Source organism: Lolium rigidum, chromosome 2, assembly GCF_022539505.1.
Source record: "Lolium rigidum isolate FL_2022 chromosome 2, APGP_CSIRO_Lrig_0.1, whole genome shotgun sequence".
NCBI classification, from domain to species: Eukaryota; Viridiplantae; Streptophyta; class Magnoliopsida; order Poales; family Poaceae; genus Lolium; species Lolium rigidum.
The window spans coordinates 50,652,789-50,670,677 of NC_061509.1; the positions used below are offsets into that span (position 1 = coordinate 50,652,789).

Here is a 17,889-nt window from a genome sequence, read left to right on the forward strand (position 1 = left end):
GATATGCATAGCATATGTAAATAAGTTTACAACCAAAATCGGATGAATGTCTTTGTTGGTTATCCGAGAGAATTGATTGGGAATTCTTTCCACTATGAAGTAAAAAGACAAAAGTGTTTGTTACAGTTACTTGCTTATTTCCAAGAAATTGTTTTCTAGCGAAGTATTTGAGTGGAAGGACAATAGAACTTGATAAGGTTTATGAACCTGAGCATAATGATCAGAGTAGCTCAACATCGGAAATGGTTCCGGAAGCGGCCACGACGATCATGGCTCCCATGACTACAAAGTGTTTTAGCCATGGAGATCGAAGTACCTATTGAACCTTGTAGGGTTTGGTTTACTTTGTGATCAAATAAATGATTTGTGGACAAAGGATTGTTGATAAACCAACTACATACAAATAAGTTATGATGGGCCCTGACTCCGTTAAAATGGCTATGCGCCATAAAATCCAAGATAGGTGAATACTTTTTGAAAGTAAATGAATCTATGAAATTGATGGACTTGGATGAAATATCCTTGAAGAAGCTTGACTTGTCGAAAATTTGTTTACGACAAAGTTCAAAGAGTTGACTACGATAAGATTAGATCTTCCGTAGCAATGCTTATAGTCTATGTGGATTATTCTAGTAATCGCTACATATTTCTTTTACGAGATATGTTAGTAGGATGGCAAAATATATTACTTAACAAAAGTGTGTATTAAAGGTGTATACAAGATACAACCAAGAGTTTTGCTAGTCCGTAGAATACTAGATAGGAATACGAACTTTAATTGGATGAAGTGAGTATTGCGGAGTTGGAATCTTCACCGGATGAAATAGTCAAAGAGTTTTTTATTTCATTAGAAACAATGAAGATGCTTGCATTTGCAAGAAATTAAGTGGGAGCGCTGAGACATATTTGTAATACTTTATGTAGCTGACATATCGTTGATTATAAATATTGTAATTATATAATTGATTAAAAGGTTTCATTGAGAATTAGCTTCAATGAAAGGATATGGACTGAAACATATTTAGTGTCAAGATCTATGAAGATAGATTGAAACACATAATAAGTTTAAGTCAAAGTACATAGAATGAATATTGAAGTAGTTCAATATAAAAATATAAAGAAGGTGTTCTTTTCATGTGAAGTTTTAACAAGACTTGAGTGTATATGACACTCAATGAGTAAAAACACATGAGTGATTATAGATCATAAATAATATGTACACAATCAGATGTCATGTGCTCTAAAAGTGTTATGAGCATATACCAGAATGATTCATGTGATGATCATTGGACGACAGTAAGAATATCCTTGAGTACCTTAGAAAAACCAAGGATATATATATATATATATATATATATATATATATATATATAGTTTTGTATGGGGTAATGACAAACAAATCGCTGTAAAGTGTTGCACCGATATTAGTTTGGTCACATATAAAAATGAATTTCAAATCTCAATTAGGCTAAGTGTTGTTTAAAAGGTAGCACAATGCTAGATTTAGAAGAGTTCTAAATATTGTGACGGATTCTACAAACGAAGGCAAAGTATGTCATTGTTTTGACAATGACTAAGGATGTTAAGTCAAAAAGTTCTTTGAGAACTTGGTGTAGTTCCGATAGTGTCAGAACTTTGAAGCTATATTGTGTGTGACAATATTAGTGACATATTTCAGACCGCGAAATTAAGGTTCCACCAGAGGACTAAGCATATATGCCGACTTATTTGGAAAATGAGTGATGCGTTGAGACGCAAATGAATTGAAAAATACATACGTTTCTGAGCGTGTCAGATCCGTTGACTAAAACCTCTCCTGTGAGCAAGACATGATAAAGCACCAGAAGGCCAAGGTGTTATATCTTTACAAATGTAAACTAGACTATTGACTCTAGTGCAAGTGGGAGACTGTTGGAGATATGCCCAAGAGGCAATAATAAAATGGTTATTATATATCTTTATGTTTATGCTAAATGTTTACATACCATGCTATAATTGTATTAACTGAAACATTGATACATGTGTGTTATATAAACAACAAGGAGTCCCTAGTAAGCCTCTGTTATAACTAGCTTGTTGATTAATAGATGATCAAGGTTTCATGATCATGAACATTGGATGTGATTAATAACAAGGTTATGTCATTATGTGAATGATGTAATGGACACACCCAATTAAGCGTAGCATAAGATCACGTCATTAAGTTCATTTGCTATAAAGCTTTCGATACATAGTTACCTAGTCCTTTCGACCATGAGATCATGTAAATCACTTATGCCAGAAGAGTACTTTGATTACATCAAACGCCACTGCGTAAATGGGTGGTTATAAAGGTGGGATTAGGTATTCGGAAAGTATGAGTTGAGGCATATGGATCAACAGTGGGATTTGTCCATTCCGATGACGGATAGATATACTCTGGGCCCTCGGTGGAATGTCGTCTAATTGGCTTGCAAGCATATGAATGGTTCATAAGAGACCACATACCACGGTACGAGTAAAGAGTACTTGTCAGAGATGGGGTTGAACAAGGTATCGTGATACCGATGATCAAACCTCTGACAAGTAAAATATCGCGTGACAAAGGGAATCGGTATCGTATGTAAATGGTTCAATCGATCACTAAAGTCATCGTTGAATATGTGGGAGCCATTATGGATCTCCAGATCCCGCTATTGGTTATTGGTCTGAGAGAAGTCTCAACCATGTCTGCATAGTTCACGAACCGTAGGGTGACACACTTAAGGTTTGATGTCGTTTAAGTAGATATGGAATATGGAATGGAGTTCGAAGTTTTGTTCGAAGTCTCGGATGGGATCCAGGACATCACGAGGAGGTCCGGAATGGTCCGGAGTATAAGATTCATATATAGGAAGTCATATTCCAAGTTTAGAAATGATCCGGTGCATTTATGGCAGGTTCTAGAATGTTCTAGAAAAGTCCGGAAGAAATCACCATGGAAAGTGGAGTGACGGAGGGACTCCACCTTGCATGGCCGGTCAACCCTAAGGGGGAGGAGTCCCAGGTGGACTCCCCAATGGGTGGTCGGCCAACCCCCCAAGGAAGGGGTGGGAGTCCCACCTTGAGTGGGATTCCCCCCTTGGGTAGGTTTCGTACCTATGGTAGGTTTTGGTTTTGGGTCTTATTCGAAGACTTGGATACCAACACTTGGGGCTTCCACCTATATAATGAGGGGCAAGGGGAGGGGGCCGGCCACCCCTAAGCCATGAGTTGGCCGCACCCCCCTCTCTCCCCAAACCCTAGCCTCTCCTCCTCCACCACCTCTCCCGCATACACTTAGGCGAAGCCCTTCCGGAGTTCTCCACCACCACCGCCACCACGCCGTCGTGATGCCGAGATTCCGAGGAGGATCTACTACTTCCGCTGCCCGCTGGAATGGGGAGGAGGACGCCGTCTTCATCAACACCGTACGTGTGACCGAGTACGGGGGTGCTGCCCGATTGTGGCACCGTCAAGTTCTTCTACGCGCTTTTGCAAGCGGTCAAGATCTTCTACGCGCTTTTGCAAGCGGCAAGTGATCGACTACATCCACCACGAGATCTAATCTCGTTAGGCTTTGGAAATCTTCGAGGATTAGTCTCATGATCTTCTCGTTGCTACCATCTACTAGATTAGATCTTGGCTTGTGTTTTCGTTCTTGCGGTAGGAAAATTTTTGTTTTCTATGCTACGAATCCTAACACGACGGCACGCTCGCCTTCACCCCTGCCGGCGACGGCTTCCAAGTCGACGTGTACAGGAAGGAGAGTTCCTGTTCGAGCATCTGGAGCTGCAAGAAGCATCGCCAGGACCCTTATGCTGATCCTCGCCGTTAAAGTTGTCTGCTTGTTCTCTCTATCTGCTTTTCTGAAGTTGTAGTTGTTGTGCTGACCTCAGGAGGCTTTTAGACACTTGCTTTTGTGCATACATGCATGTAATGTTGGCCTCTACATACTGATGAACATTGATTTTGGACCTGGGTAGTTTGCCCCTAGGTTTAAGTAGGCATCTTAACAGTCTGACGCTAGGATCAGGTAGTAAGTACTATGTTTCATGTCTATATAATTGTGTAGTGTGCTTTTGATCGTCTTTGTGCTGTTGTGTGCCGTTATGTGATGGTAAGGCTACCATATTTGAATCTGGTGAAGAGAAACACTGTGCTTAAAATGACAGCCAAGTGCATATGCTATGACTAATCAGATGCGACAGACTTTAGTTTTTCTCCCTAGCGTAGCAATGCACAAATTCAGCCCAGCCTACCAAACGAACCCTAATTGCTCCTACAGCTGATCCAACTCCTGTATATCCGCGTCAAAAATCCCCCAATTCGTTCGTGAAGCACTTGCACACTTGCAAAGTGGATCACATCACGCCGGTTTGGGAGAAAAACTCCCCAGCACGCCACTGAAAAAATAGCGCCCATACGAACACGAGCAGGCACATCATTCCTTCCTTCCCCGGTTAATCCCACATCGCCCGCCGAAACACCCTCCCGTCTCCCCCGCACACAAATCCTCCGCCCATCGCCGCCGCCCCATTTCCGCCACCACCCTCCGCGCGCGCGCCATGGGCTCGCTCCCGGTGCTCTCCTCCCCGCCGGAATGCGCGCCCGACGCGCAGGCGCCCCACCGCGTGAAGGTGGCGGCGTCGGACCTGGCCCCGCTCTTCGACGCGCAGCGCCGCCACCTGGACCACTTCTTCGACCGCCTGGACCTCACGCAGGCGGCGGCGTTCGCGCAGGCGCTGCTCGACGCGCCGGGGGCCGTCTTCTTCACAGGCGTCGGCAAGTCGGGCATCGTGGCCCTCAAACTCGCACAAACGCTCGCCTCCCTCGGCTTCGCGCGCGCGGGGTTCCTCTCCCCCGTCGACGCGCTCCACGGCGACATCGGGTCCCTCTTCCCCGGGGACCTCCTCGTGCTGCTCTCCAAGTCCGGCGCCTCCGACGAGCTGCTCGCGCTCGCGCCCTGCGCGCGCGCCAAGGGCGCGCACCTCATCTCCCTCACCTCCGCGGCCTCCGGCGCCGACTGCCCGCTCGCCGCCGCCTGCCACCTCAACGTGCACCTCCCGCTCCAGGGCGAGGTCTGCCCCTTCGGCCTCGCGCCCGTCACCTCCACCGCCATTCAGATGGTCTTCGGCGACACCGTCGTCGCCGCCATCATGGAGGCGCGCCGCCTCACCAGGGACCAGTACGCGTCCAACCACCCCGCTGGAAAGATCGGAAAGACACTCATCTTCAAGGTAACTACTGTAGTATATACATTCCTTCACAAACAAGCTACTACCCTGCATTGCCAACACTAGCAAAATTGGTCTGCAGTTCCCCTAATCTATGGGCAAACTGAACATGGGGATCCTCTTTTTTCGACAGCGCTGAACATGGGGATCAGATCTTACCATTACTAAATTTCACTTCACACAATTTCATGTCAGTCTCAGTGTGTCTTGTTATGATTACACATGAGTACAGGGCACATGCTCCTTATGATTTGGGAATTTGGTCACTATCCTACAAACATTTTTGCTTCTATTTGTGCTTACTTCTGTCTCTGTCATTTTCGCCTATGTTCAGCCGACCAGGAAAATACTTAATGCTCATACTTCCCGCAGTCTTGCTAAAAAAATGACAAATATACTAGTACTACTATTATTCTTGTCATTTCTGTTAGTATGGTTACACAATGTACTGATCAAATGGTGTTATGTCAACATTTTAGCTGATCAATCTTCATGTAAAAAATTTGAAACTGTCAACGTCAAATTGAGTTTTACCAAAATAGACAGATAAAGTTTGTCGGGAAGCGAAACTACATGATTACACAAGTGAAAGACTCCACTTGTAATATCATGAGAAGTTATACTACTATCCTTCAATTATCGAAACAATTGGCCCTTTCCTTGTACCTTTGGAATGTTCTTCAGTAAAGGGTGTAAAATCATAACTTAAAACACTACCTTGCAGGTTAAGGATGTTATGAAGAAACAAAATGAGCTTCCGTTGTGCAAGGAGGGGGATATGATAATGGATCAACTTACTGAGCTCACTAGTAAAGGTTGTGGCTGCCTTCTTGTGGTTGATGATGAGTATCATTTGATTGGAACTTTCACTGATGGTGACCTCCGGCGTACACTCAAGGCAAGCGGGCCAGCTATTTTCAATCTCACAGTTGGGGAGATGTGCAACAGGTTTGTCGGTGCTCAGTCTTTATGTTGTCTTAGGCCTGTAACTATAATTTATCTTTTCGTGGAACCGTTTTTTTTTTTGGAAAAAACTTTCTGGAATGATACTCAGGAAAATGGTTAACTGGACCATACCATCCATGGGTGCTTTCGTTTGAAAAAAGAGAACAACATCCATGGCTGGCAAGGCACCTTTGAAAATAATATGAAGTAGCAGACATGTTAAAAATAAACCAGTCATGACAAGACACCTTTCTTTGTTTCTACAATACAGATAGTTTGTGATCTCAGCACCCTCATATTTCCAACAAATAAATTCGAAATGTGGGAGGGGGTGCCCATGGCAATCCTTAGATCTAGTGACCCTCAGAAGTTGTCGTATGCACTAGATCGGCAACACCATAATGTACCTCTTGTTAATTGCCATGTGGTGCTATACGATCTGGTGACAGAGTTCTGTCAGTCCTTAAACAGTTATGTTGTTGTAATAAAGGACCACTGCTCCCATGAGGCAGTGTTGATATGTGTCGGTCAACAGGAGTATGATAGTTGCATGTAGCCTGAGGTGAGATGTTTTGCGCTGTCACTGCCAAGGGAGTGATGCGCCTTGGAGAATCCAGTACTGCTCACATGCCCAGCTGTCAGTGATTGATCCTGTACCTGGTGCAGTGGTCTTCAGTGAGTGCTGTTATGCAGATACCTTTAGCTTTCTTCTAAAATCCGAAGTACAGAGAATATAAGTTAGAAGTCATTACAGTTTTAGACAAGAAATCATCGTGTTATCAAACTGGGTTCTGGCATCTTGCCCGAACATACTTGTTCCTTCTGATTTCTTAGTTGAAATTACTGATTTCATTCAGTTTCATGCAAGCCATCTTTATACTTGTGATTTCATCTGCGCTGTGTAGCCAGTTTTGATTATGATCTGCAGCCGTCTCTGACACCCCAGCTTGATGCCCCAGGAATCCCAGGACAATAACGGCAGATGCAATGGCAGTTGAAGCCATGGAGAAGATGGAGTCACCCCCTTCACCCGTGCAGTTTTTGCCTGTCGTCGACCATAAAAACATCGTGTCTGGGATCATCACATTGCATGGGTTGGTCTCTGCTGGACTATAAGCAAGCCTTCGCATATCAGCTGCCCAGTTCTTTCTAATATGTTACTATGTCCTACCCGGTTTTTTCTGATTCTTTACACCTGCTTGGTCATCTGAGAGATTACACTGGAGAAGTTCTTGTGACAGCATTTCATCGCTGTGGAAGCATCTGTAGTCTGGACGCTTGAGAGATTATGTGGAGACACCACCGGTGTCCCCCAATTTGTAGTGTCAATAATATGGTTCATTCTCTTTGTTGTGCCAATGTGACGTGCTTGTGCGTCCATACAAGGATGTAATATGGTCAATATGTATCAAGCACTAGAGAATAATTCTGTTATTTTGCAAATAAACAATAGATCGCATATGCATCAGATTTGCACCGCAGAGACAGCAAGCACAGGATATCACACTCAAATCATGGAGGGTAGAGGCATGGACTGAACAAACATAAACGTTTGATGGTGCTTGGTCCTAACTTCAGTCCCTTCAATACCATAAAATCTGATACAAACATTTCACTAAGTTGATCAGGAAGGAAACACAAGTCAAGCATTCCATATTTCCGTACAATCTAGTGTCGACTTGCAGTGGTGTTCGAAACCCTACGCCGATCTGGTGCTACGAGGAAGCTTCACCTGTCCCATTCGGAATCTGGGTTTGGGCGCTCCACCCTGGGCCTGCTAGCTGGAGCTGATGAGGGGCTTTGAGGGTGGCTCGTTAGGGCCTGATCCCAGCCCATGATGTGCGGCAATGCAAACTGCACAGTACATATACAAGTTGTCAAAACACAGTGCAAGCGAAGATCTAATCCTCTAAAAAAAAATCAGCATGTATATTGTAGAGAAGCAATATGATTAAGAAACAAGTTGCTTGTGACTGGTTATTACTACTCCGTCGTCATTACAGTATGATATACTACTAGAAAAGTAAACCTACTTATAAAAGAAACAAGAATGAGCATCATGGGCCAATGACAAAGAACTTCGTGGAAGAGAATGAACCCATGCAGTATGACACAAACATGATGCTAAAAAATAGAATGCCCTGAGATTGAACTATAAAAGCTCAGCAACACCATATCATTCTTAGTTACACATCAGGGCTAAATAAAATGTCAGCGATTCAATCTATCACCAGGATTTAGATTAGTTGGACAAGATAACCTGACGGCGACTAAGACAGCATCGATAGATGAGAAATGGCAACATGGAAACTTACACTCAATGCTGTGCGCATAACTGCAAATTCAGCTTTTGTTATAGGGACTGACATGCGTTCATTTGTCTTCTGCCCATTGTTCATAACAGCTGAAAAGAAGAATTGTCATGCATCTCTTGAAAATAAATCATTCAGGGACAACAGAAGGAAAGTATTAGCAGAATAACATGATATGCAGAAACAATACGAACCAAAGAGAATATAATATGTACAGTGTTGGATAAATATGGTAGATATGCTGATCAACTATAGAGCAGACATATTTCTCTTTTTCCAGCCAGGGATATTAAGAGATAAGACATAAATCTCGCACAAGCCAAATTAATGCAAGTGGCTGTAACCATAGCATGCAGGCATTGCACCAGTATAAGTTTTGACAAGTTGACTAACTCCCATGATTCATTGAGCATTATAGATATAGACTATGGCAGACTGGTGGCAAAGCTTGAGCACTGTGTCATCTACAAATGTCAACTGGCCATAGGCAGGAAAGTTGACTAAACCAGGCTTCATTGAGCATTATAAATTTTGGGCTATGGAAGACTGGCGTCTTGAGCACCATGTCATCAACAAATGTAAACTGGCCACTGGCAGGAACAAAGCTTTGATGTTATGGAAGGCACACTGGCGCCTTTAAGAAAATACAACAGACGCATATAATGAAGATAACTATTTCATCACCACTCTGAAAATGCCAAGGCACTGGCATGGCTAATTATGACCTTATGGTCAGTTGATAAAATGATTTTTCCTTCCAGAGCAGTAATCCGCTAACAATGCTTGCTCGGTCCATGCAACATAAAATTGGAGGGTCGGGATTTGAAACTAAAGGTACATTTAGAACATAGAGAAGCAATACAGAAGTCACTTACATATGTTAAGGAAGTATCCATTGTCACTGCCAAGAGGAGTGATCGACAGCGTTTTTTTCACTTGGCCTTCATTACTAGTAAAACATTGTTAAGGTTAATAGGTTAAATTTAAAAGCAGGAAGTATCTGCATGCAACTTTTTTTTCTTTGCATAGTAGTATAGAAACCTTGATTTCATGGAAGGATCATGGAAAAATTCACAAGATTCAGCAGGCCCAAGACTTATCAAGCTTCCGACTTCAGTAGGTGACAAAGCGAAGAGCTGTACAACAAATGTTCCAGATCAGTTAAGCCCAATGCAGTACAGGGTATTAGACTATGTACTCCTATGTTATGTAAATAACAAATGCACAAAAAGGAACTTAAAGCAAAAAAAAGGCACCAGAAAATAAGATACTTCTGGTCTTCACTGACAGCTATGAGCCTATTACCGACACTAGGAAAAAGGGAGTATAAATGATCTTTCAATGATAGAACTGAGAAGAGGACAAACCCTCCTTCAATGTTGACTAGTTGAGTGTACATACCTATTTCATTATTCATGTCAACTGCACCTATTGCTCGCATCCTCTAATTGTAGCAAATATCGTGCAAATTTGCTTGTATGGGCTTATTAAAAATGCATGCTGTATACCATTTTAGTTGAATTGAGTTGCTATCCAGCATAAAAGTGCATGCTAGCAATGGCAATGGAACTATCTGCTTTGGTTTTCATGAAGAACATCGCAGTATGAATTCAGTCTTGAGTCCATCACCAGAGTATGGAGACCATTTGGGTATAACTAGGAATTATCCTGTCTGTGCCCAGTATTTATCACTAGGAAATACCAAATACACACCACTTACCTGCTTCTTTGCATAGTCATACTTCCTTTGTCCAACAGCCGGGAAAAAGGTCAACATTACTGACCCATTTCTGTTCACTCGAGATGCTCCAGACTGATAAAACGGAAATATTATATATAGTGCAAGTAAGGCATTGAGTGCTATAAGCCTAGAAGTAGAACATAAAACAAACAAGTAAACATACCTCAAGTTTGCTGAATACAGGAAGAATAGGACTTATAGAAAGTGCAGCTTTTCCCTTGAACACGGTGTAGCTCGCAAACTTCCTGGCAGATGCATTCTCTGCAAATAAAGATATTGATGCAATTAGCGCTCAAAAACCATAGCAGGATGAGTAAGAATAAGTGCGCAGATGGCAGACTAACGCTTTACCATCATAATTTGCTGCTGAAGTCGAGAGAGCATGCTCGAAGGTCAAGGAACCACTCCAGAGAACCTCTTTCAGGTCAGAGACTCTCCTAAAAACAGAAAAGGAACTTACTATAAGCTCATCGTAAATGGTATTTTTTTTTTTTGAAGAACCATACTATGACAAAGGAATTTCTTAGGTTTCTAATTTAAAGGGGTAATTTTCCATTTGTTCAATTCTATACGACAGCCACACGTTTCAAGATTCATGATTTTAGACTAACAATTAGTCCACAAATAGGAAGGTTATGTGATTTGTATCTAATAGCACTTTGTTTATGATCATTATGTTGTAAGAGACACATCGAACTTCACTTTGAGGCAGGTACCAAGCCAAACTGCACTTTGTACAAACCAATGTACTGAGTAATATTTAAGATTTGGTCATATAAGCTTGTAAACAAATACAAGAGGAATCAAGTGAACATGTCAAGCAGACTGAAAAGCTGAACAAGAAAACGGATTGGGTAATATTTAAGGTATGGTCCTCTATGTTCATACAGAAATACAAGTGGAATCACAAAACATGTTAAGCAGAATGAAAAACTGAACAAGATTAAACTTGATCAGGTAACAGCACAATCCTAATTTCCAGCTGAACAAGATTAAATTTGATCAGATTAAACTATATTAAACATGTTTCAAGATTCAACTCTTATGTTCTTTTTCCAAGGTTGTGACAAGCGCATTAAGGTGAAACAATAAAGATCCTGGTAGATGGTAGCATTAGTGTGTTACTTTGACATCGATAATATGTACTATCTCAGACAATAACTTTTTTGAACCAGAACAATATAGCTAAGAAGATTAAATTTGATCCTAACTATTTATCTACGATGATTGTTCTCCAGCAACAAACAGCACACAGTCAAAGCGCGCAATAGCAACAAGTCAAACCGCACCTTATGCAAAAAACATACCAAGTAATATATTTGAGATGAGATCATCTCTGTCCGTACATAAATACAAGAGAGATCACAAAGCATGTGAAGTAGAACGAAAAGCTGAACCAAATAAACATTGACCAGGCAACAAATTTGTTGCCTGTTTCCAGCAGTGCCTTTCTGATTCCAAGCGTGTGCTCCTCAAAACAAGGCTTTCACCCCACTTATAGTAACCACACGGTACAACTGCTGGGGCATCAGCACAAATAAGCCCAAACGAAACAAAGAGAAAGAATATAGAAAGAAATGTCAACAACGTCGGATCAACGAAAACAATGGATGACCCGCAACCGCTGCGCCCTCCGCAAAATTGCCACCACGCTCTTAGCACTCTGAAGCGCCGCATTAACAATCCAAGGGCGTGCTAAGCAGCACCAATTTGAAACCATAATAGGATCCCGGCAGCGTTAATAATGTACCATCTAGACGATCGTCTCTATTACATGAACGACACGTCTATGTACTCCGAGCACCAATTAGCATCAGAAAAGTCGCCCCTAACAATTTAACTAGTATACGAAGTTTGTTCCCGAGCAATTGCAAATGAACGGCACACGCTCGGGGCGCCTAATAGAACCGAAATCCACGCCTAGAAACAGCAAGCGCATATCCCGCAGCGCTCGAAAGGGCTAAGAAATCAATAGGCAACCAAATCAGCGCTCTGACCATCCGTCACCGCTTAAACCCTAGAAAAAACCCCCAGCCACATTCACGCTGCAAAAAAAAAATCCCAAATCGATTCGCTTACTGGCTAGGTGATTAGCGCACAGATGAACACGCGCGCACGGAATCCGTCAAGGGGCCGATTCGCGTCAGGAAACACTCTAAACCCCAAAACCGCGGATACCACAAGGACACACGAACGGTGCGGCGGCGGCGGCGGCTAGGGCCTCCCATCTGGTGCGCGAGGCGGAGAAGGGGAGGGAGGGGCAGATGGTTAGGGTTTGGCGGCCGCTGACCTGGAGGTGGAGGGGAGGAAGCGGGAGAGGCGGAGCATTGTTGCTGCTCGGTCGTCGATGGTCGCGCCGGAGTCGCCGGTGGAATGGAGTGTGGGGGACAGGCAAAGCAGGCGCCGTTCGTCTCGGGAGAAGGCGACGGCGTTTATAGGACTAGAAATGGGCTGTGTGGCCCAGCCCAATACCTAGGACTCGCGACCTTTTTCTTTTTAATGCAGAATTTATTTTTGGACAATTTTTTTTATTTTAACAGTGATTGAGGTCTCGTCTTGATAATGTTACATTATTGATATTTTATAATATACATTAGGAGTACAATCTTCAGTATAAGCTTCTAACAGATCCACATGGTTACACATTTATTCATGGTATATGGAGCACAAGCTGTTTTACCTACTGATTTTTGCTCTCAGTTTTATACTCTAAATTTTACATAAATATACATACTTAAGCATACGCTAGAAAGAACTATGAAGATATTTATTAGAGCGTACCCTATAGACATATATATAATGATATTAGCTATATTAATATATGCACAAACACATGATCATATATAACGATTTTTTTAAATAATACACTTTTTATTATTAATTCCAGGAATAATAGCCGTTTTCAGAAAATTTACGAGAACTTTTCTAGACACATAAGATTATATGATGAAATGATCAAAAAATAATTTATGAGAACTTTTCTAGCAACATAAGATTTAAACACATGATAATTGACATGCATATATTTTAATTATATACAATACTATATTGTTAAAAAGAACGATATAATTTATATGAGAAACATTATACCTTATTAACTATGGAATATTACAGATAAAAAACTATACTTGTTAATATTGTAGTATTATGAAGGAAGCTATAAAGAAGTATATAATTTTAGTATAAATATAGTTATTCCGAGTTGGAAGGGTTCCAAATATGTAAATTTTAATATTAAAGGTCAATGTCGGAAATGATTCTCTATGTCCATGTGACATTTGGAGAAGTGGGTAATAACATGTAATTGTTGTACTTTAGCCAGGTTTCTCTATCTTCTTGTTATGCTTACATATACATACTACCGCTCCAATGTATGTTTTTTCTTAGAACTATTAGTTAACAGTAAAACTGAACCACCTAGGAGGCATCACAGCGATTTCACTCTATGTGCCGTCCGATCAGTGGCGGACGCGGGAAAAAATTGAAGGGTGGGCACACCTCAAAAAAAAATTGCACTCCCATGATTGTGATTAAATTTTTCCAAATAAACAATATAAAAGGCTACTCGATCTAAATAGTTCAAAACAGGAGTGTTGAGATACATATCTTGTATATCCGGATGTGTATCCTCTGTGTTGAGATACATATCTTGTATATCCGGATGTGTATCCTCTGTAGTTATTGTATAGCAATACATATCTTTGTATTTACCATTGGGCCCGCCTCCTTCCTTGTACCGCCATATGCATCCGATCAATACATCGAGCATTGCATCTCATTCTACATGGTATCAGACACCTCCTAGATCCTAAACCCTACCCGCGCGCCGCCTCTCTTCCCCGTGCGCCGCCCCCCCCCCTTCCCCACCCCTAAACCCTAGCCGCGCCGCCTCTCCTCCCTCTCCAGCCGCGCGCCGCCTCGATCGTTCTTGTATTCGAGCCTCGATGAATCGTTTCGTTCCTGTGTTCGTTCCAGCTGGGCCGGCCTAGGGCTGCTACTCATTAGGTCGAATTAGGCAATTTCTCGTTGTTCGGGCTGCCAGAACTTCAAATGGGCCGCACCTGCCTGAGATCTTCTCTTATTTTCTTCCGCATCGGACCGAAATCGCTAAAAAAAGGCCGACCTTCGCGAAGGTAAGGCAACTCGCTTCGCACGCGACAAGTGGCGCGTTGTGGTGCCAGAAAATCCCTGGGAAATGGTCTCCCTGCTCGCCACGTGTCGCAAGGGGAAGCAAGGTGGGGATGGGGAGGAGAGAGAAGGCTGGGTTGTGTCAGTTTTTCCCTTTTTCTTTTAGATTCGTTTTTTCAAAATAAAATATCTTGAGAACCGTAAGTCCAAATTGCGAACAGTTTTCACTTTTGAGATCCTCGCGTCGAGATCTTCAAAACTAGATCCCATGTTGATAGGTTTGGAGATATTTTTTTTCCGTACTTCCAATAATATTATGATTGTACCTGTGGTGTGTACCTAACTGTACTCGTGTTTGAACTAATAAGTACTTCTGTTTTTAGTGTATTTGATGCAATTTTTCCCTTTACTCGCTAACTGTACTCGCTCATGTGTGGGATTGTACCTGTACTTACACGCGACTGTACCTACTCGTGTGCGTCAGTGTACTTCTGTACATGTACTTGCTCGTGTTCACGACTGTACCTGCTCGTATGCGCGTTTGTACCTGCTCGTCTGCGTGACTATACTTGTACTCGCTCGTGCGTTCAACTGTACCCGTGTGTTGTGCGTGATCGTACTCGCTGTGTGCACGACCGTACTCGCTCGTCATGCGTGATCGTACTTGTACTTCGCTCGTGCGTTCAATCATATCTCGTGTGTTGTGCGTGGTATCGCATCTCGTGTGCAGTACGCATCGTACTCGTCGTATGTAAGCTGCACTGTACTTCGCATGTGTGTTCAATTGTACTCGTGTGTTGTGTGCAACTGTACTCGTGTGTTGTACGTAAGTGTATTCGTAAGTTTAATCGGTAGGATTGATTTCGCATATCCCTACTCGCACGGAAGTGCTGTACGCGCGGCCGTACTCGAGCGGAAGGAAGTGGCGTACGCGCGGCGGCTGTACTCGCGCGGAGGCGCGCGGCTGTACGCGAAGGAGATGGCGTACGCGCGGAGGTGCGGCCGTACTCGTGCGCCACGCGTCGTACGCGGAGTGCTACCGGCCGACCTTTCCAAAGGTTTCCCTTTTTATAGTCACACCCGCATCGGACGTGTCGATACGAGAAGGCACCGGAGGTTTCTTTTCCTCTCCCCACACCCCACACCCCGCTGTCGTTTCTCCTTCGCCTCCCACAAGAATGTAGGGCACCTTGCTCCTCGCGCGATTGACGCCGGACGGCGACGCGGCGCGAGCATATGCGCCGCTGAGAGAGGGATAGTGGGATGATTCTAATTGCGATCTGGGGCTTTTGCACGGCGGCAGCGGCAGCGGCCCTGTAGCCGTTCTGTCCCACACGGTCTGTACGGGACGACCAACACTCCGTGTCTCCGTCAGCCATGGAATTCATTGAGTAGGAGGTTCCAATATCTTGCAGATTTTGATAAGTATTCTCACACGTCATCATATCCTTTTGGTTCAATACTCAGGTCCGGCCTCGATTCGCTATGGCATTTCACTTAGTTGTTGTATATGGTTGTATTCCTAAGCTACCAGTACCAGTATGATTCGGTGTGGCTTGTGTGCCGAATCCAATGGGGACGAGATTTTCTATTTCCAAATCCATTCAGAACAGTTATGCGAAATTTTTGCATCTTTCTGCAGGATGATATGTGTACGGTACTGTCTATCCCGATGAGGAAACCGGATGAAGATGACACATCAGTCCTTAACCATTCTCACCTAAACCTTTCTCAGTTCGTATGTAATACTTTACGTCCATATGTATTTTAAGATTTGCAAAATCTTTTTCCTGGTAGTCAGAGCAGTCAATGTACAGCAGTGGTGATCATCACATAATGTCCATGCTACTGCAGACACAACAAAGAGCACACTAGTGGAAAAACGCTTATCAATACCGGTTCCAGAGGGCCATTTGCACCGGTTTAGCAACCGGTATAAAATATCCGGTGCAAAAGGCCCCCCCTTTCCTACCGGTTCCTTACGAACCGGTATAGATGGCCCTCCACGTGGGCGCCCAGGAGAGCGCACGTCGATGGACCTTTCGTACCGGTTTGTACTACAAACCGGTGGCAAAGGTAGGCTGCCGCGGCAGGAAAATTCAAGAATCTCTCGCCGCGGCGAGAATTCGGGGTTTAGGGTTTCGCAGGGGTTTAGGGGTATCGGAGCGTTTCATATCGCGTCGATGCACCGGAAATGCGTTTGGGTTTACGTAGTACATGAAGATCAAGGTGATGCATATAAAGTTGGTGCATATAATATAACACACATGTAATTGCATAAGTAGTACTCTCCGATGCAAATCAAGTCGATGCACCATAGTACAAGCATGAAGATCGATCTATTACACACATGTACCATAGTGGTACACTCCGAGTCAAACTATATATACACACAAAGCAATCGAGGAGCTGGAGAAGATCTTTATGCATAGTGGTACTCTCCGGATGGTGGTATGACTTCCCGAAGGAAAAATCCCGCCAATTCATCGCCGATTGCTTTGAAGCGCTCCTCGATTCCGATCTTCTCCCGCTTTCTTCTCAGCTGTAAAAGAATAAGATGAATACATGAGCTATGTGTGTTATATCAAATCACAAATCAAACAATTATTACTGAAACTCAGCACAACTTATGGTAAGAAAATAAATTTGTGAATATTATTTTCGTACCTCTCTATTTCTTTCATTATTCGCTCTCTCGCCGACAATTCTGTGGATGTACTCGCAAACGTAGTATCCACATAGATTAGTCCCCGGTGGTTGTTTTGCGCATTTCCGTACAAGAATATAATTCAGTCAAACAATAATGAAGTATGATAAAGGTGTGTGGACCTAGGTAGTACTACTTACTTTGTTCGCACGCCATATCAGCTTCGGTTTCCAATCATGGGACTGATCTTCCTTGATGAAAGTTTCCCATACGCTGCCCGACAAAAGAAAATGCACAAAAGAGTTATCAATCGGTTGATATCAGGAAACTAACAAAAAAACCGATAAGAATTTGAATTACCTTTTGAGCATAAGAAAACAAGACTTGTATTGTATAGGCTCTTTGGTTAGTGAGTCAAAGACTTCAACTTCTCCTTCGTACATTTTAATGACGATAAGAATAAAGTGAAACCTGCGCACGTTTAAATATGTAGTGTCATATATATAAGTGAGCAAAATAGAATGTGTTATAAGAGAGTAACACTCACTCGGAAGTTGTAAGGCCAAAGTATTGTCTTTTTGTCACGTTGTCGCTTCAAAAACCTTAGCAAAGTCTCCGGTGTATCCCTGTTATAGAGGGGTTCTTCTATGGTCTTGACATGCATTGTGTCCGGGTCAATGAACCCAATGTCCTTGATTTCATCCCTTTTGCATTCGAGCATCTTCAATCCGCATAACATAGCGCACAAAAGATTATAATTTGCGGATAATCAAGGAGCTGAGCTAAAGACTTCTCAAATTATATAAATAAATCACTTACGGACAATAGCAACCGACGATAGATTTGTCGAGGGCCCGAAGATTGTATAACTGGAAAAGCTCG

The 17,889-nt window shown here is 42.9% G+C and overlaps 2 protein-coding genes across 2 annotated transcripts; one reads left to right on the forward strand and one right to left on the reverse strand.

Moving 5' to 3' along the window:
• Positions 1-4,557: 4,557 nt before the first annotated feature.
• On the forward strand, positions 4,558-7,610 carry LOC124686419 (probable arabinose 5-phosphate isomerase). The gene is made up of 3 exons (XM_047220369.1): positions 4,558-5,237; positions 5,959-6,182; positions 7,139-7,610. Exons 1-3 carry the CDS (start codon positions 4,566-4,568, stop codon positions 7,293-7,295), a joined length of 1,053 nt encoding a protein of 350 aa, XP_047076325.1. The 5' UTR covers positions 4,558-4,565; the 3' UTR covers positions 7,296-7,610.
• Positions 7,611-7,714: 104 nt separating this feature from the next.
• On the reverse strand, positions 7,715-12,624 carry LOC124686420 (single-stranded DNA-binding protein WHY2, mitochondrial-like). Its single transcript, XM_047220370.1, has 8 exons — positions 12,523-12,624; positions 10,584-10,669; positions 10,396-10,493; positions 10,212-10,304; positions 9,533-9,627; positions 9,367-9,440; positions 8,495-8,583; positions 7,715-8,033 (listed from the first exon to the last, which is right to left on the reverse strand). The coding sequence occupies exons 1-8, from the start codon at positions 12,558-12,560 to the stop codon at positions 7,908-7,910; spliced, it is 699 nt and encodes a 232-aa protein (XP_047076326.1). The 5' UTR covers positions 12,561-12,624; the 3' UTR covers positions 7,715-7,907.
• Between the last annotated feature and the right edge of the window lie 5,265 nt (positions 12,625-17,889).

Bases quoted from the DNA above. Each gene is read 5' to 3' on its own strand.
- LOC124686419 (XM_047220369.1), top strand. From the start codon at position 4,566: ATGGGCTCGCTCCCGGTGCTCTCCTCCCCGCCGGAATGCGCGCCCGAC. The intron at 5,238-5,958 runs GTAACTACTGTA...ACTACCTTGCAG, and splicing joins GAAAGACACTCATCTTCAAG to GTTAAGGATGTTATGAAGAA. The intron at 6,183-7,138 runs GTTTGTCGGTGC...TTGATGCCCCAG, and splicing joins GTTGGGGAGATGTGCAACAG to GAATCCCAGGACAATAACGG.
- LOC124686420 (XM_047220370.1), bottom strand. From the start codon at position 12,560: ATGCTCCGCCTCTCCCGCTTCCTCCCCTCCACCTCCAG. The intron at 10,494-10,583 runs GTAAAGCGTTAG...CTTTATTTGCAG, and splicing joins TTCAGCAGCAAATTATGATG to AGAATGCATCTGCCAGGAAG. The intron at 10,305-10,395 runs GTATGTTTACTT...CCGTTTTATCAG, and splicing joins CTGTATTCAGCAAACTTGAG to TCTGGAGCATCTCGAGTGAA.